This window comes from Fusarium pseudograminearum, chromosome 4 (assembly GCF_000303195.2).
Source record: "Fusarium pseudograminearum CS3096 chromosome 4, whole genome shotgun sequence".
Taxonomy (NCBI): Eukaryota; Fungi; Ascomycota; class Sordariomycetes; order Hypocreales; family Nectriaceae; genus Fusarium; species Fusarium pseudograminearum.
The window spans coordinates 6,614,504-6,634,817 of NC_031954.1; the positions used below are offsets into that span (position 1 = coordinate 6,614,504).

The 20,314-nt window shown below is 47.4% G+C and overlaps 9 protein-coding genes across 9 annotated transcripts, besides 1 other annotated feature; 3 read left to right on the forward strand and 6 right to left on the reverse strand.

Moving 5' to 3' along the window:
* Positions 1 to 994: 994 nt before the first annotated feature.
* On the reverse strand, positions 995 to 2,288 carry FPSE_07977 (uncharacterized protein; the record flags this gene model as incomplete). Its single annotated transcript, XM_009261095.1, has 7 exons — positions 995 to 1,097; positions 1,149 to 1,377; positions 1,425 to 1,521; positions 1,783 to 1,877; positions 1,926 to 1,991; positions 2,115 to 2,223; positions 2,277 to 2,288. The coding sequence occupies 7 exons, from the start codon at positions 2,286 to 2,288 to the stop codon at positions 995 to 997; spliced, it is 711 nt and encodes a 236-aa protein (XP_009259370.1).
* A 353-nt stretch (positions 2,289 to 2,641) lies between these two features.
* Positions 2,642 to 3,047, forward strand: FPSE_07976 (uncharacterized protein; the record flags this gene model as incomplete). Its single annotated transcript, XM_009261094.1, has 2 exons — positions 2,642 to 2,718; positions 2,780 to 3,047. The coding sequence occupies 2 exons, from the start codon at positions 2,642 to 2,644 to the stop codon at positions 3,045 to 3,047; spliced, it is 345 nt and encodes a 114-aa protein (XP_009259369.1).
* Positions 3,048 to 3,295: 248 nt separating this feature from the next.
* On the reverse strand, positions 3,296 to 5,194 carry FPSE_07975 (uncharacterized protein; the record flags this gene model as incomplete). Its single annotated transcript, XM_009261093.1, has 6 exons — positions 3,296 to 3,328; positions 3,504 to 4,150; positions 4,205 to 4,364; positions 4,410 to 4,999; positions 5,044 to 5,126; positions 5,187 to 5,194. The coding sequence occupies 6 exons, from the start codon at positions 5,192 to 5,194 to the stop codon at positions 3,296 to 3,298; spliced, it is 1,521 nt and encodes a 506-aa protein (XP_009259368.1).
* A 1,029-nt stretch (positions 5,195 to 6,223) lies between these two features.
* On the forward strand, positions 6,224 to 6,888 carry FPSE_07974 (uncharacterized protein; the record flags this gene model as incomplete). Its single annotated transcript, XM_009261092.1, has 2 exons — positions 6,224 to 6,431; positions 6,485 to 6,888. 2 exons carry the CDS (start codon positions 6,224 to 6,226, stop codon positions 6,886 to 6,888), a joined length of 612 nt encoding a protein of 203 aa, XP_009259367.1.
* Positions 6,889 to 10,961: 4,073 nt separating this feature from the next.
* Positions 10,962 to 10,998: a microsatellite.
* Positions 10,999 to 11,621: 623 nt separating this feature from the next.
* On the forward strand, positions 11,622 to 12,644 carry FPSE_07973 (uncharacterized protein; the record flags this gene model as incomplete). Its single annotated transcript, XM_009261091.1, has 3 exons — positions 11,622 to 11,717; positions 11,768 to 12,076; positions 12,126 to 12,644. The coding sequence occupies 3 exons, from the start codon at positions 11,622 to 11,624 to the stop codon at positions 12,642 to 12,644; spliced, it is 924 nt and encodes a 307-aa protein (XP_009259366.1).
* A 1,095-nt stretch (positions 12,645 to 13,739) lies between these two features.
* On the reverse strand, positions 13,740 to 14,308 carry FPSE_07972 (uncharacterized protein; the record flags this gene model as incomplete). The annotated part of the gene is made up of 2 exons (XM_009261090.1): positions 13,740 to 14,114; positions 14,168 to 14,308. 2 exons carry the CDS (start codon positions 14,306 to 14,308, stop codon positions 13,740 to 13,742), a joined length of 516 nt encoding a protein of 171 aa, XP_009259365.1.
* A 391-nt stretch (positions 14,309 to 14,699) lies between these two features.
* Positions 14,700 to 16,611, reverse strand: FPSE_07971 (uncharacterized protein; the record flags this gene model as incomplete). Its single annotated transcript, XM_009261089.1, has 5 exons — positions 14,700 to 15,130; positions 15,181 to 15,302; positions 15,353 to 15,447; positions 15,509 to 16,242; positions 16,293 to 16,611. 5 exons carry the CDS (start codon positions 16,609 to 16,611, stop codon positions 14,700 to 14,702), a joined length of 1,701 nt encoding a protein of 566 aa, XP_009259364.1.
* A 525-nt stretch (positions 16,612 to 17,136) lies between these two features.
* FPSE_07970 (uncharacterized protein) lies at positions 17,137 to 18,735 on the reverse strand (the record flags this gene model as incomplete). The annotated part of the gene is made up of 1 exon (XM_009261088.1): positions 17,137 to 18,735. The coding sequence occupies one exon, from the start codon at positions 18,733 to 18,735 to the stop codon at positions 17,137 to 17,139; it is 1,599 nt and encodes a 532-aa protein (XP_009259363.1).
* A 333-nt stretch (positions 18,736 to 19,068) lies between these two features.
* FPSE_07969 (uncharacterized protein) lies at positions 19,069 to 19,737 on the reverse strand (the record flags this gene model as incomplete). Its single annotated transcript, XM_009261087.1, has 4 exons — positions 19,069 to 19,190; positions 19,243 to 19,295; positions 19,500 to 19,612; positions 19,729 to 19,737. 4 exons carry the CDS (start codon positions 19,735 to 19,737, stop codon positions 19,069 to 19,071), a joined length of 297 nt encoding a protein of 98 aa, XP_009259362.1.
* Positions 19,738 to 20,314: the final 577 nt, after the last annotated feature.

Below are 20,314 nucleotides of genomic sequence, written 5' to 3' on the forward strand. Positions count from 1 at the left end.
AGCGCTGCATTGCAGACCCCGCCTATCGTGCGGGTCGAGGAGCAAATGCTCCGGCTCCTTGACTCTCCCATTAGACAAGCGTAAGAGTAAGGTAGTGTTTTCTACCAAAAGTCGTTGCCCATCGGACGCACAGGATTTTAACATGGCTTTCCTCAAAATGCCTCGATGTCGCATGCCTTCGTTCCCTTTTCTGTTCCGTACCTGTACCATCAGTGCGGCGATGTCTCCGAGAGTCGTCATGTCCCTCTTTTGCCACGACTCTTCCAGGTAACGTCGCCCGGGGCCGAGACAACCAACCTGACGTGGACTCATCTTTTTACCTTCTGACTTCCCGCTGGGTCCCTGTAACCCCCCCTCTGAAGCCCCCTGGTTACCTGGATACTGGACACACTGGGCACACTGAACACACTAAGCCTCGGTGGCGATTGGCAACCACGTCTGTAGTCTCTTAGACAGGACTTCAGTTTCGACGCCACACTCTTTATATCAGTCCTCTGTTGGCCTTGAACAAACCTCTGTTTCAAGGCGACTGCCATTTCATTCACGCCTGCCATCTCCCGTCTATGCAAATTGTCAGCTTGTCTTTTCCTCCTTCTACCTATACGCCATTCTTCCACGTCATTGTCCATGTCGTTGGCGCGGGTCTACCCTTTCTCAATCGACGGCTCGATCATCACCAATTCGAATTCTAACGACAAAGTCCGAGCTCATAGATAAATGTGCACGCAGCATTCGGCTGCATGCCACGTCTGCGGGAAAGAGTATCTCGTCTATGTCGAATTTTGTCAATTATTTCGTCCGCCGTTACTTGTATGTCCGCAAGGCATCATATTTCTCCGGAATATGATGCGAGACGGGCAGTGTCCAAGTCCAGTCTGTCCAAATAGTATGAGGGGAGGTTGTCGGATTATGTGATACGTTTGCTATTCAGAAGAGACAAAGGGTGGTGATTGGAACCCCCTATTTTCGAATGACGGCCAATTCGACCATCCTCTTAGAGCTTCTGCTCGGATACTTCAACCTCAACGACCTGATCGATTCCTTTGTACTCTGGAACTTCAAAGTCAAACTTCTTGGCAATGGACGGAGTTACAAATCTATCTTAGGGGTTAGTGATCTCGGCCGGCCCTTACTACAGCGGTACGTACCGTCCTCCAATAAAGTGTCGACCTTTGAAGTGCTTCACTAGTGGCTTTGGCGCTGTTAGGCTAATGAGTGCCGTAGGCATGAAGGAGCTACCGAGCCCAGACTTTGGCGGGCCGTTTTCTATATCCCATGATGATGGAGCATCGACTGACGTGACCGGCAATTTGGTCTCCTGCAATGCCTGGATCACTGCAGGAAATGGCTCTCGAACTTCTCCCGAAAAACTAAATCCTAGTTGGATGGTCAGACGATTCTGCTATCAGACGAGGATATAATACCGAAAATTGCATCGACAATATGATCTGTCGATTTCAGCGCTGAGGGGAAATCGTCCACGAAAGGGACCTCGAGGTCTTCGAGTTGTTTAGCAAGTCGCTAGGAATATGATCAGCGACTGTTCAGCTTTCAGGAATGGAAAACGAGACGAGAAACGATGAAAAGGCTGGATACATCGATTTCACGATATGCCAGGTACTGCCATCCAACTGTTCCCGCAGGAGTGGTAGGAAACAAACGATGGAGGAATTGCGAAATAATACAACTGCAAAATCGCGATATTCTCGATACAGGATGGCACCACACGACATCGTTCGTGGTGAAATAATGGTGAAGAATCACATGAAACCGCAAACTTACCTGATATAGGTCATTCTTGCTTCTTTTTGGATAGAACACGGTCGGACTGTAACCATACTGTCGAAGATGACGAGCAGCCACTAATCCATCACCACCTGACAGCGTTAAGTTGTTTATACCACAAGCTGTTCAAAGAGGCATACCGTTGTTTCCAGGTCCACAGGCAACAAGAACTCTGCGGCCGCTTTCGAGGGGCTGAAGACGGTACACTAGTGATGTCAGCATTCCGAGTATCGTGCCATACAGTCACAGGTCATTTGGAGCAACTTAAAATGACACAGAAAGCTCAAAGTCCCGTGTAAGACGTAGCCATGGTTGATAGAGCAACTTACCGGCTTGAGAAACGGCAAGACCAGCGAGCTCCATGAGCTGATCGAGTGAGAATGCACCAGTGCTCATAAGCTCCTGGTCGAGAGCAGCGGCAGCTTTGGCTCCGAGTGTCTGGGGCAGTCAGTAAGTGAGCTATTAGGATAGCTTTCATCACTTATCCGTACTTTAATAGTCATTGCGTGTTTTGAATCTTTTATTCGGCCTGGCGTTCGATGTGATTATGTTAGAATCTCAACACAAATAAATCCGCGTAGCAGTTCGTATGATGTAAAAGCCAAGTAGTCTCTGTATGTCGTCAGTGAGTAAATGTTGGAAGGTCCAGGGACTGACATCACTCAGCAGGTTGCTCCTTCTGCCGTTCCATGGCACAGCCACATCACCGGTTGTGATCCACCCGACCAACTGGGCAGCCACACCGGCGAAACTAGACCCCGATTCCGATTTCGAAATTGTCCCAACCTTCAGAACAGTAGCATTTGCCTGCCGATTGGTATCAATCGTGGTCGTCAATTCCCCCCATATCGCCGCCATGGTTGTCAAGATCCGTCTCGCTCGCTTCGGGCGTCGAAACCAGCCCTTTTACAACATCGTTGTTGCCCACGCTCGGTGCGCTTCACCCGTCGACTCATGCCCGGATTGAACGCAGACCACTAACAAACTTGTCTAGCACGGCTCGTAACTCCCGCCCGCTCGAAGTTATTGGCACATACGACCCGATTCCCAAGACAGACCCTTACGACAACTCTGGAAAACTTCACAAGGACATCCAGCTCGATAGAGCACGCGCCCGGTACTGGATCGGTGTTGGTGCACAGCCTACGGACACAGCATGGCGGTTACTCTCCATGCTTCAGATTCTACCAAAGAAGGAATTCGGCCCCAAGAAGGACGAGATAAAGGGTGTTGTGCAGAAGGATCAGGTCCAGATTCGCTGAAAAAAAAATGGTCCGGAAGGATGTATGATAATGTATGAAAAGGCATTTCGGGGCGTTAGTTTGGGGATCGATATCACCCGATTTGAACGAGCCAGCAAAAGTTCGAGAGCAGGCAGTGCCAACACAAGAGATTATCGGGGATCTTTGGCAGGCATTGGAGGCACATAGTACTTCCAAGAGGAGACTGTACTATATATTTACGTTGGAAACGGCTTGAATCAACACAGCCAAGTCATTTGTCGCTATTACTATTTGTATTGAAGCGCTACCCAATACCATGTCTAAACACGTTTAAAGCTATCTATGGAAGATGAGTCGCTAAATGAGAAAACCCAACACATGTCCTCGTCTTTGCAACGCCTTTATCCAACATATGTCATCCCGATAAGGCCGTGAGAGAAAAGATGAAACATTTTAGTGAGTAACAGCAAAGAAAATGTTAAGTACGAGACACACAGACATGACAACGGCTCCATAGATGGCGAGAGCAAGTGCCATTCTGCGTAGATGGTGGTGTTCAATATGTTCGAGATCCCAGCGCCACTTGCGTCGCCACCGCCAGGAGTTTCGGTTGCTACGAGTGCTGGCATTGCTAACGACGCTCGCACCACTGCGAACACTGGTTGTGCTTTGGGCCAGAGCAGCAGATTCTTCAACGTCAGAAGTGGAAGAGTCTTCGTCGATATCATCGTCTTCCTTGACCAATCGTTGATGATAGGTACTGTCTGGGTTGCTGATCTTGTAGTAGAAGAGGCCGGGAAGGATGAAACTAATAGAGGTTGATCCTGTGCTGCCAACAAAGGCCAAGACACGATCAAGACTGGTGACCGAGAGAGCAGTCATGTAGGCGAAAGTAAGAATAAAGGTGGTGATGACTGCGAAACGAAGGTCAGACATGGGAGCAGTGCTCCCGTGGTCTCCAGGTGGAGATGCAGGCAGCAACGGTGTTGCAGTTCGGCCATTGTTGGATGAGTTGCGGTTTGGTCGCCACTTCAGAACAGCGTCCAATGAAGCTCGGCATGGGTGCACTTGCAAAGGAACCGAGAAAGTAACAAGGACAACAATAGCTGCCTTGCCGATTGTCGAAGCAGCTCCAGTAGGGTCTATCCTTGTTAGTTACGGTTTGATCATTACCAAATCTTAGGGGAGAGACTTACACATCGACACGATGTTTCCAACAACGGCATTTCCGAAGGTAAGGTAGCCAGTAATAGCTACAACAATATAAATGGAGGAAGCAGATCCAATGCTGGTGCCAATGACTCCGACAACACTCCTAGGAGAATTGTCCTTTAATTCGTTCAGAATGGAGAACATCTAAATACGTCAGTTGAGTTCAATGGCAAAGTTCGGTTTACATACGTTTTGGTGACAAGTGTAGGCAAAGACCACAACAGGTAGAGCGCTCAGTGTCTCGATGGCTCCGCCCCATTGGATTACCCTGATGCTACCTGGGTCGGCATGCTTATCAGATGCAAAGTGATAAATCACCAAGACAATCAAATACCCAATAGACACCAATGCAACAATGCTGGTGTACTTTAGTGAATCCAACCTCCGCAAGAAGCTGAGGGGGATAATAAGGAGCATAAACGCAGTGATCCAAAAGTTGCGATCAACCAGATACGGAGCGCTATTAGCATTGCTCAAGAAACCCAACACCACACCAGGCATGAGATCCCCAATAATAATCATGTATGATACACCGACTCCAAAACACTTGATCGCGATTGCAGCATCGAAGATAACGGCAGCGTTGGGATATGTGATTTGCGACAGGGCAAAGAAGGAGGCCGTTCCTCGTTCGAGATATCGGGCGCATCGAGACTGAAGATAAAGGCCGAAAGCAGCGGTCAATCCAGACCATATGATGAGGATTACGCCGAGCATGATTCCCATATGGGACATAACAGAGGGCATGGCAAGGGTGCCAGCTCCGACAACTTGAAAGCCTACATTAGTATCATATCGGTCGGTCGAGAGAGATCGGACGCACTTGTGTTTAGCAGGTTTACGACACTGCTGAGCGTGGTGGCTTGGCCGCCATGGCCGCCATCCTTATGACCGCGACGTCGAGGTCTAAAGAGTCTGTTGTGAGCAACGATAATCACCGTGTCCGGTGTCGGCGGGTCTCCTCACCTTGACATGTCGCCGGCACTTCTTGTTGTAGAAGCGTTTCCATCAGATATTGTAGAGTAGTTCGTCATTAACACGACAAAAGAATATAGTATCGTCGATTGTTCGGCGCGATCGCAGAGGTCAGAGGTGGTTGTAAGGATTTCGATGATTGTTTTGCAGGTAGACAAGTTGCTATGAGTGTGTTGTCGCAAGACAAACTGCAGTTATGCAAGTTCGTTATCGCTGCGTTCCTCGGGATTCAAGTCCGATAAGTTGCTGACTAGGCACAGGGCGGAAAGTCGGAAAGTTGGTAGGCTGGGCAGGCCTAGACCAAATATTGCGTCAGTCAATCAGATCAGTGAGTGCTTGCACTTCCACCGTCCCACGGCACAAAGGCCCCTGGCGGACAGACAAAAGGTTGAACACTCGGATCACAACAAGTCAGGTCACGAGCCCAGCGCCAAACGAGGCCGTTGTGGTTGATTTAGATGCAGGAGGAAGAAGAAACAGTCAGGAGATGGTTTAGTACGATTTCCTGACACAGACACAGTCGGCTCCTGCCACGATCCTTGGAAATAAAAACGACGGGGAAGCCGCTGAAGCGTTATGCCGGACTGGTATAGCCAATCGTTTTGCGCCAAGGAGATGAGATGGCCAATCAGGGTGGTTTTTAGACAAGCCATGATCCTGATCTGGGGAACAGCTTCAGGGCTTCAGGGGGTAGATAATATTAGATGTTCTTCAGTACAGTGCTTTGTGTTCTCATGATGAGCCATGTTTTGTCTGTTTATAAAACTATAAGATTATAACTAATATCCACAGTTTAAGTTATCTTTGAAGTCTGTCAATTATTTCATCCAACCAGCCAAATACTCACAAAAATACCTTACTCACCTTACAACAGATACCATGATCCTGCAGGTCTCACAATTTCATGACATCCTCCTGACCCCCCACTTTCGCCCTTGACCGCATCCACTCCATCATTCAAACCAGTACCTTACTTACCGTACCTTAACTTTGAGGTCCCGCGCTTGTGCCGCGCGCTCGCTGTCACGATGGCCACCACTATGGACGAAACAACCCTTTCTACGCTTGACCTACTGCAGTCGCGACTCCTGCGTGTAGAGCATCTTCTTTATGGCCAGTCACAATCACCGGCGCTGGCTCAGGATCGGTCAGCGACTGATCAGATCGGCCAACTTGAGCGGCGCTTCTCCAAGCTCCTATACGACTTCCGCGACTACCATGAGCTTATGAAGATTTGTATGTTGTATCAAAGCTTATTGCTCGAACCCATGCTTACTTATACTCTGCAGATCGAGCCAACCCTGATTTCTTTCACGCACCCGAACCATCAGAACCTCCATCGCAACTCGACATCGATGCTCTCCAATCCATTGTCCTTTCCTCAGCCTCGGCTTTCCCTGCCACTCTATCGTCCCTCACCGCGATCAAGGACAGCCCTATCCCCGACCCGGCAGACAGTGCAGCCCTTGTAGCTTTACAGGATCGAATGAAGGCGATCGAGGCGACGCAAACCGCACAAGCTGCTGAGATAGCAGACCTCCGACAGCGAAGCGAATCAGCCGTGCGAGCCTGGTACGAGACGGGACTTCTGACCAACTCAAAGGCGATGGCAGATATAGAGTCTCGCGTAGAGTTTGTCGAGCGACAAGTGAGGAGGGCGGAGCGGGAGCAGGAGGCTGAAGATGAGTTATGAAGACATACAGATTGAAGATACCCCAGATTAGACATTGCATAAAGCCCAGGACTTATTTGTAGAGAGATTATGCAGATAAATATTTTCACATATGGCGCATTTATTTAAAGGAGCATTTGTGTTTCCGACTGGCTGGTGGTCTGGGTATGATGTATGTGTTGTTTGTCAGACAAGCTACTATCCATGTTTTATACCAACTAACATGAAGACATTAGCACGCGATCAACTAAGACCACATCGCCGCTCTCAAAACTCATCCGCTGCTACTTTTACAATTCAATAGAATCATCCACACAATACGGTTTCCTCTATTGATGTCTAGTCTGCTGAGTAGTATGTAAACTTGACGTGACTCACAGCCCCTGGCATCCACCTACTCGCCAGCGAGAAAGCTGGTAGAGTGTGGTATCTTTTTCTTTTCTTTTTTCTTTTCCTCCCCACTGTCTTTTATTTCTTTTCGCCTTGTCTTACAGTACATTGTCTCCACCCGTTCGTCCTGACTTCACATGTCAGGATATGCTGGGTTTCAGACTTTCAAAGAAGTCAGGTCAGCGGATAGATTCTTTGTGTCAAACTTCTACATAGAGTTGATTGTGGATCTGCGATCACTATATCTTGCAGATTACAAATCTCGAGAGTTCTTTACGTCATTCCATTCATGGTGGTAACTGTGTGAGGACTGTTTCGGAATCCAAGATGCCGACTTGGTATCGTAACCAGCACATGTTTACTTCGTAAGACGGCCAGTCTCACATGTGTTTTAACCCTGGGATAGAAACAAACGTCAATCGGAACGACGAAGAACGGTCTTCTGGAAACTTCATATTCCGTAAAGGTGGTGTTCCCAAGCTGTTCGTTGCCCCGGATCCGATATGTTCCATGTTTCAACAACGTCTCGGCTGATACATCACATAACCAGTGAAGTCAGACCAACTCTGCTAGAAACACAAGGAAATATTAGCAGAGATAAGAACTGCATAGTGACAGAATTTATTTTGGCAATGGCACTATGTATGCCATAGTTACAATGCCAAAGCTAGACATATCAAGAATACATGTTTCCAGGAAGGTAACTGTGCATAGACACTGTTTATAAGATGAATCATCTGAGCACGAATACAATACCTTGGTATTTATCATAATAATCAGCGGGTTTTACCTTTCTTTTATAATTCAAATACTCCAGATCTTTGTTGATATTGATGGTTTTATCAAATATCTGAAACCGAGCAAGTTGGTGTGTCAAATCCAACGTGCGTATGAAACATTGAGTTCTGATGTCACACATACAATACACTATTAAAGCTTTTCTGTCTGGCAAGACTCCAATTTCGTTCGGTACTAGACTAGAATACTAGTGTTTTTCGACCTTGTAGGGACCGCCATAATTCTTTATAGATTCTAGATCTATTAAGCTTGGAATTGGCATCGGTTGACCATAGACGCCTCCCGCTAACTCCATAGCCCAGTTTCATCACAGGTCACAATATCGACCATCTTGGTCAAACTAACATGACAACCCAATCGGCGCAAACATGATGCAGAGCGCACTGCAATTCGTGCTGCATACTCATGTTTCCCCAAAACTGCAAAACATCATTTACAGAGGTCCAAGCAAATGTTGTTGCAGCCAGTCTGGGCTTTACTTCGCTAGCTCCACGGGACTCAGATGATCAGCGACGCACCAGCAACCGTTAGGACAGTGCCACAAAGCCCAAGCTTTTTCCTGTTGATGGAGCATTCCCCACAAGCAATGCTGCGCTGTCAGTGTCAATGTCAATTCGAGACCGAAGCGATCAGCCGAATAGCGCAGTCGATCTTGTGGGAACAAAGACATAGCCACGCGTCGATGTGACAGAGGTAAAGAAAAGAAGAGACTTTCGTAAATACGTACCATGGCGGTGGTCAAGATCGGAGAATGGTAGCTTTGCGATTCGTTCCTCAGTTTTGACGGCTCCAGGGGTAAGAGACCCACCCTGAGAACAGGGGAGAGGCGGTTTCAAAGAGAATGGAGGCTTTGGTACGAAGACATAATAGTTACAGGCTCAGGCAGAGGGAGGAAAGGCACGGACAGTGGCACAAGATGGGATGAAAATGTGTTTCTAGGGCTGTCAGAGCTCAGCGGGTAAAGAGGCAGCCGGTCACAAGTGAGGACCAAGATACGAGCGTACTACATGAGGCACTACGGCGGATCAAAGAGTTGCGGTTCCAGGTGATGGTTAAATTCTTGGAGAGCGGAATAATAGAGAATAAGACGTGTTGTATGACATATATCACTCGCACGGATCAATTACTTGGTCGAATTAAGCAGTGTCGATCCAACGGAGCCGTTGTGAACGATCACCTGCCGTTGCTGGGGTCTTATGCAAGCAATCGCGAGCGATATATCAGACAGATCTGGGTCTAAAAGCATGGTCTTTTTGGATGACAGCCACAGGACAGAGTAAAAAAGCAGTTCGTGTCTCAAACTAGAGTGTCAGGTACCAGCCACGTTATGATGAAGAATGTCTAAACATGTTTTGAAGAGGCGCACACGCGAGCGACTACTAAAGTATGTATCGACTGGATACTAAATAAACGGGGGAGCCGTGGCTCTGTGCTTGAGCGGCATCGATGAAACTCCTGCGATTCCCTTTGCCCTTGCAGCTAGCCAATAGTCTACCTTCGTTTCTGCCCTGGTCAAACCTCAAACAATACGGGGTAAAGAGAACGCATCCACCACAGTCAAAGGCATGTACAATTTTGCAGCCACAGATTGAATGTCATGCAAGGTATTGCGAGCCATAAAAAATTCCTACCAAAGGCGCCTACCTCCGATTTGACGATATAGGCTGGGTTGGGCTGGGCACTGAGCCAAGGCTGGAGTCACCAAGGCACTGGAAGCGGAATTTTCACGAGCCATTCTTGCGAATGGATGGTTACTGTAGATAAGTTGGAGGGTGTCCATCCTCCAGACACAGCTTCCGCTGTTCTCTTTTATTTCGTCTTATGCTCAAGAAATTACTGCATCAACCAGTACATACCATACCGTAAGCAAGCAACACCAATAAATCACGGGATATACACCAAATCGAAACGAAACGATCACAGACCATCAAAATCCTCAATACATTTAATCCAATTACGGACTCGGCTTCTCAAAGACGCCCGCCTCTTTACTTTACTGTCATAGAAATCCACCCTGTCACGACTCCTCGACCCTTCAAAGTAAAATCCAATCTATTTTATTTTATCGATAGTCGCCAAAGAACAGACGAAGCGCCACAGTTTACAGGGGTTCTCGGGTGTCATTTGATTTGCTCAGAGCATCCCAGGCCAGCAGGAGCCTTTCATTTCCCCGATCCATAGCTTGTCCTGGGCTGTCCTGAGCCAAGCAAGTTACGGTCGGACGGTTGCACGCACCTTCAGAACCCTCATCTCCTCTATTTACAATTGGACGTGCTTGTTTCCCTTTCTTTCTCAACACCAAATCTCTTTTCTTGTCTACCTGTATCGTTGATTGATATATTTGTTTCTTCCTTGTTACACATTCACCAAATACGGACAGTCTTTTACTGCTGGAACAGGTCTTGGCTGTGCTTCAATTCCCCTGATTCCGTGCTTATCCCGTCTTACTTGTGACCGTGTCACATAAGGTCCGTTACCACCTTACCTTTTTTACAGTCCCTAGATCCGGTTCGGGTACCTTTTTTTACTGGTCTGGTTACCAAAAGGGATCTTACTTTATTCTTATTCGTCCCGGCTGTGTGGTGGCTTTTTGTTCAGCCCTGGAACCGAATTGAACAGCCACTGGTTGTGCTGTGTTACGCTGCTGCTGTGTTGTTTTTATTGCCAACCTACCGCGCGCATTTCTCGCGAGTTGCACACGGCTGACTTTGTTATTATTGTTGTTGCTACCCACCGAATATTCATCCGACATTCTCGGCCTCGCAACTCATTCAATAGTTGTATTACACGACAATACATACTTTAAGCCAAGACCAATCACTTCAACTACAGTACTACATTATCAAGCATCTTTGAGTGCTCTGTATCCGTTGGAAGAGAATCTACTCCCCCTGCCCTGGTCTTTCACTGGACTAGACTGGGACTGGACTGGACTGGACTGGATTCTGGGCTGCCCCCTTGTCTCCGCGTGCCATTTTCCCCCTTCCCACCCGCAGACAGCGCATCCCGCCCATCCCATCCATCCAATCTGTTCATTCTCTTCCCATTTCAAACCGTTCCATTCAGTTCAATTCAATCATTTCCGCCCTCTCCTTCTTTTCTTCCCTCCCACTGATCCCAACCGCCTAACCAACAGATAATTCTTTTTTGTTTTTTATCTTGTCCGCGGGCTTGGATCATTCCACTCATTTTTCTATTCCTTAACTTGATTCTATTATTACTACTACCGTATTTCTCTATCGGCTTACTTTACTCGACTTATCGCGACCATCTGCTGCGTCTTGCGACTGCCGAATTCATTACAGAAGATCGACACTGCTTCGCTTTACATCGCACCACAACGAATCGACTCCAAGCACAGCCTCTTTCTTCCCTTTCACCCATAGCATTACTTCCGCCGAATGCTCCGGTAGCAATCGAGTCTCTACAATATCACGTCTGTCTGACAACCAATCGGCTGCAACAAAAGAAGCGCTCTCTCCTCTCGCGACCAACCTCAAATCGCCATTCGGGCTGATATCGTTCTTATGCCATCGTACTCTCTCAGCTCTCCATCGCTTCAGAAAATGGACAACTCAAGAATGTACGGCCAACGCAAGGGAATCCAGATGAGCAATATTCTTGGCGACCCCTTTGCTCTGGCCACGCTATCCATCAGCACGGTGCGTCTCTTCCCTGCGCCTCACTACTACGCTGTACTAACCCACTGTAGCTTGCCTGGTTTATCACCTTTGTTTCCTGTATTATTGGTAGGATACAACAAAACGGCGATGACGACCTCGCTAAGAACGACCCTTTTCCCACATTCGTCTGGTGGAGCTGCATTTACTGCCTTTGCTTGATTACAGGCGTCTTTGTTGTGATCGGAAGCGACGCAGTCCATACCTATCATGTCGCTGTTACCGGTTATCTCGCTGCGGGCATCGTCTTGGTCTCATCGAGTATCAACCAGCTTCTTTACTCCAACAGCGGCGCACGTGAGGCTGCCTCAGCTGGCTTTATTCTGCTAGCCATGGTTATTGTAGGTTTTGCTTCATTCCGAGTTCAACCGCACGTCTAACAATATGCAGGTAATCTGGACTTTCTACTTCGGATCTAACCCATCTTCAACTCCTCGAGCTTTCCTTGACTCATTCGCCCTCGCAAAAGAATCCACCACCATTCACCGATCGACCATGAACGCCTACGGTGGCCGTCCAGAGACTTCCAATTCAGTCCAGCCTCCTCAAATGTACACTTCTGCCCAGCTCAACGGCTTCGAGAACCCCTCACCTGTCGGTGGTATCGCCGGACCTCGCGGCTCTGCAATTCCTCAAAGCTACACCAACTCCGGTATGCAACAACAACCACCGCAATCCAAGCCTGGCCACTCTCCAGGCAACGACACTGAGGTCGTGCCACCCACCGAATACCCTTACCGGGCAAAGGCTATTTACAGCTACGAAGCCAACCCCGACGATGCCAACGAGATTTCCTTCTCTAAGCACGAGATTTTGGAGGTGTCAGATGTCAGCGGAAGGTGGTGGCAAGCACGCAAGGAGAGCGGCGAGACGGGTATTGCACCCAGCAACTACCTCATCCTGTTATGAGCAACGATCCATGCATGGATTCCCTGGGATACCCGTTCGATGAGACGCGATATTACGTCCATCGAACACCGTCAGACCCACGTACGGGCTGCTCGTTCATTGTTTGTCGCATTTTAACGTTTTTAGAGTCACGACTCGGCGATTTGGTTTCAGCACTGGGATGGGAAATATGTTGGATGGAGTATATTTGGGACGAACAAAACCCCTTGTGTTATAAACCGGACCACGGCGCCTGCAACCAGGCAGTTCTTTCTCACTTTGAATGTCTTCTTTTCTACTTTCCTCAATTATTGTTTGTTTTATCCATTACCCCGAGAATCACGAGACTTGACTCGGCCCCTTGTTTAACCCCCGTCTGGCGAAGCAACGACATGGCCGCTGGCAACGTCGAGTCAACAAACCCACAAAGACAAAAGTACAACACGATGCATTGCATATGTAGAGCAGCAGGCGGGCTGAGCTTTGTATAGAAGGTGTTGTATTTGGTCAAAGATATGGGTCAGTCAGGTGCAGTTATGAACAGTACCAAGCGAGCTAGCTACAACGAGAACGGATCAAAGCATCCCTCTCGACCTAGTAAACACGAAGATTATTGGAATGCGAACCGACTCTTGCTGTGTGATATTGTAAATCTGGGCTAATTTAAGATCTGCACCTGGCGGGGACTACTGGGTCCTTCGCTTGAGGAGTTAAGGTTCTACTCAGGAACGCGTGGCAGATTCGTCGAAAAGAAGAAAAACGGGGTATCAATAACAGTCCCAGAACTAGCCTTTCCGAGACTAGACAGGTACAACTCGTGTTAAAGCTGATTCAACCAGCCATTGGTGTTTTGCGTTTGGCTTTGCCTTGAACTCTGAACACGATGCCTCGGCCTGCAAATTGCTACCAAAGCTTATCGTTATCAGGATCGGCATTTACAATGTCGATGAAGCCGGCACATGCTCGACGCCGATCTCATCCGGATTGCGCGTCGATCAATGCGATGCGACTTTTGTGATGATGCGTCGCCTCCACTTGAGCCGCACAAGTCAAGTTCAACTGTTGCCAATATGAATTGGACCGAGGTTACTTTTTGAATCGGTCAATGTGTTTGACTCATCGTCCTTCCAGCCTCTTCCTGAGCTCTCTCTCCTTCTGTAGCACCTCAAGCTCCAGTCGTTCCACACCATAGCGTAAAGCTTCTTTGCGCTGCCGAACTGCTCTCGCACGGAGCTTCTCTTCAGTTGTGAGCTTACGACTGCCGGTTTTCTGCTTCTTAGACTTGCCACCGAATTCGTCGTAGTTGTCGTCTGGGCGTGATAGACGTCCCTGCTGCAGCTCCGCGCGGGCTTTTAGTGTCTCGATACGGCGTTCCTGGCGTTCAATTTGGGAGTCTGCGCGGGCGAGGAGCAGGGCGATATAAGGGCCTATTTCGTCACGGAGAGATGATTCGGCTGCTGTGAGTGTGGGTTGGGGAATGAGTTCGTAATGCTGGGATATGTTAGCACAAGAGTTCGAGGTATGATGTAGACGAGGATGCTTACGCGGACGGTCTTGAGGACATTGACGAGCCGTGGGAAGTCGGAGACGCCATTATCAAGTGTTTCAACAGATGATTCAAGGAACTTGAGAGATGTGCGTAGTGATGAGACGCAGTCTGAGTATGTAGAGAGATTGGCAGCCATGATGAAATTGATCGTGGGGTGTCTTGGGTCGTTATCGTCGCGGGGTCAACCAGTGACAAAATGTTCCAAGATTACGGCGCAGCTCCTTGTTCAATCCCTATCCTTATTGAATATAGAAGGTGCGTCAAGCTTCGGGTAGGCGATTATGTAGAAGAGTTTATCGGTAATGTCAATTGTTTTGTTGATTCGACTGGTCGGTGCGGAGCGCGAAAGTTGATAAACAACGGTCAAGTGGCGATTGACGCACGGGCCAGTCGCTTAATTCGTCTTTACTGTACGGAGTAGACCAACAGCTATTTGGTGGTTGGTACAACTGAAAAGGCAATTTTACCTTTCGCTTCCCTGTGTCAAGAGTCATAGGAGTAACAGCTATAAAAATCAAAGTGAAAATTTACATTTGTAACCCCTGCGGACTTAGTTGCACTCCATTCCAATCCCATGCCTTAGCTTTCTGTTGTTTCTGACTTAGATCCCATACCTCCACGCTTAGTGCAAGTTCATAGTCACCTGTTGGTGTAAAATACTGCTGTACAACATTTTGTCGAACAACCTTCCCTGCATCCGTCGCTGGAATAACTTCACCTGGGGCCAACACTCGAAGTGCTGTGGGAAGGTTGTATAGGGCTAGATCCTCTGAGAGAGCATCGCGTATAATCGCAAGATTACCATCAAAGCCCGGGCGAAATCTAACAAGTGCTGCGACACGATTGCCCACATCTCGGTCAGGGATAGAGACAATACAAGCCTCAGTGACGAAAGATACCTCAGACAGGCGAGTTTCTACTTCAACAATTGGGATTTTAAAAGGACCAGATCGAATAACTTTAGCTGGTTAACGGGCATTGTTTTCGAAGAGGGCTGGCTAAACTTACAGTCGGTTGACACTCGGCCTTCCATGACATATTCATCACCAACACGCCGAGCGTAGTCGCCGGTCTTGAAGAATCCGTCCGCCGCCATACTTTCTTTAGTCTTGGCCTCATCACCAAGATAACTGGAAATATTAATAAGCAAGTACCAATCATAAAGTCAGAGACAACGGACCCAGAGAACAATAGCGAACTCTTCATGAGAATCTCACCTTCGCTCCCTTCCGAGAGCTTCAATTCTACACCTGGTGATGGCTTTCCGATACTGAACTAGATGAGATAGATCAGCAGTGACTTCAATACACATCAGTAGACTTCAATCATGACCTACCTTGAGTTCCCGGTCGCAAGAGCTATCAGTCCTCGTGGTGGGCCCTCCCAACTCGGTGCATCCGTACGCTACTTCGAGAGGGATCCCAATAGTATGTCGCCAGAATCTCAACAAAGAGGGCATGGGTGCAGCTCCACCCACGCTTGCAAGCTGCACAGACTTCGCCCCCTCAAGATATAAATCCAGGTCAGCCTGAGGAAGCCGGGATAGCACATCGTAGTAATGTTGCTGCAAACGAGACCATAAAGGAATAGACACCCAGAGTATTGTTACGCCTCCCTTTCTCAATCTCTCCCATATAACTACCTCGTTGGGCTCGATCATCTCTTGTGGCGTGCCGCTAAGAGCTGAGTACATGGTAGATCTTAGTACACCAATCCAATGTGCGGGACCGAGTGTGAGGACGAGATCTTGTGAGGTAGGTCTATAGCCGAAGGCAAAATATGGTCGTGATTGCACTACACCTTTGGGGCGCCCAGTTGTTCCGGAACTGTAGACAACAAGGCTCGGACGAGATGAATCAATGATCAAGGTTGGATCGATTTCCACATTTGTTTCTTGTGGAGCATCCCATGTCTCTAACGACGCCAGGAGGAGATTCAGATTGTAACCTTGGCTTTTGGCATACTCGTGGATGGCAGTGCCTTGGTCCCTATATTGACTAGTCGTTACCAAAACGGATGATTGGGAATTTCCAAGAAAGTGCATAGCTTCTTCCGGGAGAACTCCAGGTGCTTTGACGCATGTTAGCTGTATTAATTTCACGATGGGTAAAGTTTCTTACAAATAGGGACTATGGCCCCTCCAACTGAGAGGATCGCAAATGAAGCAACAATAAACTCATAGTTAGCCGGTGATACAATTACGATATATGGCGAAGATGCACCAATGATTCCATCTTTGTCGAATAGGTCGCTAGGGAGTGCTTCGTAGAGTTGCTTGCGAAAAGCCACAACGTCCCGTAACAACTTGGAACAATCCGCTTGAACGTTACATGTTGGGTCGTTGACGACAACCCTCGTGATTGATTTGCTGTTCTCAATCAAACGGTGGAAGACTGGCTCGTCCGGTAGCTTGTAGGAAAGACTGGATGCCACAGTCATGATCGATCTCTGTTAATGCTGCACTGAGGTAATGGTGCCAAACGGATGATAAAATATTCAGAGGCAAGTTCCAACTACAGAAGGGATAAAATAGGTAGTCATGGATGGTAAACTACGTAGAGTTAAAGTGGTAATTACATCAGTAAGCTCTCGGGTAAAACTGACCATTCCTAATCTTTTCTGATTGTGATCTGCGTAGGGATCATCTTAATGATGCATATGAGTGGGTTGCGATGAGCTAATGAGGCTTAAATGCGCAACAGTGAGGTTGCCGATCACTAAAAGCTTAACGCCAGAACTTAAACCAGTGTATTTATTGATGACGTTGCTTTCCCGTTATTGACTTTTCCGTTTACAATATAATCAAGGTATAAGGTATCAAATGATCTCGATATCATCCCATCTCTTTAGAGCCAAAGAGTGATCATTTTAGTATACAGCCACTGATATCACTAGCTATAAATCGAATAAAGCTAATTAGCAAGCCATATACCTCTATAATACTTTTAGTTACGCTACGTATCTCTATATAATTGCTTTTCTTTTCATCGTAACTACAGTACCGTTACTGTTAGAAGCCAGAATCCTTAATTCTTCGACCCATGGTTTGTTCCCATGCTGATTAACCTCTTCAAAGGTTTGCAAGAGCCGCACCGTAACGTAAGAGGCCTCGTCCAGAGCAAATTGACGTCCTATACAAGTCCGCCGACCGGCACTAAACGGAACGAATGACCAATCCGGGTTGATGTGCTCCCAACGTTCAGGCACAAACTCATCCACGTCGGGGCCAAAGTATTCTTCGCGCCGGTTGAGCGTGTGAAGGTGGAAAGTCACCTCGTCTCCTTCTCTGACTAGTATAGGGCTATCGCCTTGAGGGCCTCCACCACGAGGAAGAACGACGTCTTTGGTGGCACGGCGGTTGTTCAAAGGTGCAGGCGGGTATAGGCGCAATGCCTCATTGATGCAGTGCCTCAAGTACTGGAAGCTCCCCAGTTTGGATACGATGGGTATTTGCCCCTCGAGAGGAGCAACCTCGTCGACCAGCTTTTGCCACACTCTTGGATTTTTCGAAAGCTCCAAGAACAGATTGCTCAATAGAATTGCCGTTGTGTCGCGCCCAGCCAGCACAATATGTGACAACTGGACCCGGATCATGCGCTTCAGTGTCTCTGTCCCGCCACTGTGCTCCGAGTTGAACTTCTCTTGCGCTTGGGCCGATGTGAAGAGGTCGATCATGCACTGGGGGTCCTCTGTCGAACTGGAAGCATTGCGATTCAACGCATCGGATATCTCCCTGTCAATCATGTCATGCATCTTCTTAAGTCCATCACGATGACCCTTGCGAGGCCACCAGACGGCCATGTGACCACGCGTCATGCAGTCATAAGTGCGAGCCAGTATGCAGGATAGTGCGTCCTCGACTTCAACGGCCTGTTGCGATCCGGTTGGAAAGCCGAGAGCGTCGATGGCCTTCCCGAAGATGAGGTCCCAACTGCTGTCGAGGGTAAACCGGCCGAATAGCGGCGCCAGGTCGACCGGTGTAGTGACATCCTCTGGAATGTGCCTGATGAAGTTCTGGAAGTACGTTTCAAAGGGGACTCTGTGCATGATCTTGCGATTGAATCCCGGCTGTGTCATCGTCCGGGCGTTGTGCCAAGTAGCGCCATTGAGTGTTAGCAACCCTGCCTCAATGCTAGGCTCTATAACGTCCATTCGATTTTGCCCTAGGTCGAAGCAGTGGTAGCCAGTTTTCAAAACATATTCGATGTTCTCAGGCTCGATGGTGTTGATAGTCAACTTGTTCAGCGTCTTGTATGCCCAGGTGCGTCCGTATCTATCGTAGCGTTCGCGGAAGGACTCAAGATAGGTTTGCCTTTCCACCTTTTCGAGCTCCGCCTGCAATATGTCGATCCCCAGGATTGGATCGCGTTGCGGTACACGTGTGATGGGCTCGCAGAAGTTTGCTCGCGCAAGTCGCCGCCGTCGCCATGACCTTAAAGCCCGCGTGGCTAATCGTATAACCACAAGGAGGCCGAGTAGCCACTTAAGTGCAGTTCCAGCTGATGACTGCAACACTGTCTTCACCAGTCCATAAACCGGCTGTCCATCTTGAGACAAATGCATCTTGTTACCATTGGTATTGTCAATCGGTATCGTTCTTTAGGACATTGACTGGAATTGAAGTGGTGTTGATTAATAGATAAGATGGAATAAGTTGATGTTAAACTTTGTCGGTACCTAGGCAAGTCTCTGATCTTTACAGAATTATTAACTGGTTTATAGAAGCAGTGCAATACTTAGTCTAGGCGCAATTTCGGCGTAACATTACATCAAGCAGCATTAACAAGATAATTTAGTTAATACTAACAATAACTAGCCCTTTACCTATGATTAGGTGGATAGATAGTTCTGCAGATCATTTAGATAGCGCCCCTGGTAGCTCTGCTAAGGGTTATACTAGTAGATTATTGCGTCGATGAAGTCGTCATGGCGGTACTGGAAGACCTGCTCGTACTGGCGCCTCAGGGGGCTAAGGTCATCAGGTCGGATGGTGCGGCAATACATGTTAGACATCTTGGCTATAATTGAGGTTAGCTTAGTACTTCATTTACTTAGGCTTAGATAACTTACTTAATTGCTTATTTATCTTTTCATATAGGGGTCTTATCAGTTGAGGATGAAGACTACGTTATTGCGATTTTTACTGCAATTTTATTATCCAGTTGAACCTTATTTATTATGCGGCCTTGTGGCCTTACTGAATTTTATATCGTTATTCTTTATTATTGCATCAAAGGGGTTATTCTGTTAAAGCTGCTGCTCTCTTTGGAGATGAAAAGCACTGCCAAATTATTATACTAGTAGATTATTACTATAAAGTGACTTACTTAGTGGAAGTTGAGGGCTTAGTTGGAGAAATAGCGACAGTATGAAATCTCAGGTAGCTGGGTACAGACACATCCCAACATCTTATTGATCCGAGGCTAATCAGTTTGCAGGTCTGTAGAATGCGTCACACCAGAATCTTGGAATCTGAGCTACAAGCCTAGCTGTCCATGCAAGTCTAGCTGTGTCTATAAGCCTTGCTGATTGGACAACACTGTGTTTTTAATTAACGTCAGTCATTCTGGCAAGCCTGACCTATACTTGTGCAGCCTCATGCGACTCTACAAGTCTTGGAACCTTATCTGTAGACCTGGTAAGGCTCTCAATGAACATAGTATCAATCTTGTCGGTTTATGTTTATATAGGCAAGTTGTAAGACCGTGACTCGGGCAGTCTTGAGTTGTATTCGAACACTTTGGAAGTAATCTTTAAAGTGATATCTTCTTAAGACAACTATTATCATAATACCTCTGAGCTCTTTTGATTTCTCTTTTTTACTGGCTTTGTAAACTCTTTCATGGAAATACAATTCATAATACCAATTGCTAAATCTCATGCTAGATTGTCTGGCTCTACATCATCAACCAGAGCTCTTGTTATTGTGGCTGTTTCAAGATATTTAAGATTTAACTACTAAGTATGTTTTGGAGCCCTATGGTATAGAGCAAGATAACATGGATTAGGTATCACGACTCGCTATCCTAACATCTTGTAGTATGAAATAGATTATCACTAGATTCAGCAAGAACTGAACGCAGTTGATTCAAATATTAATGTTGCACTATAACAGAATTCATTCCTATGGTGCAAGTAGAAT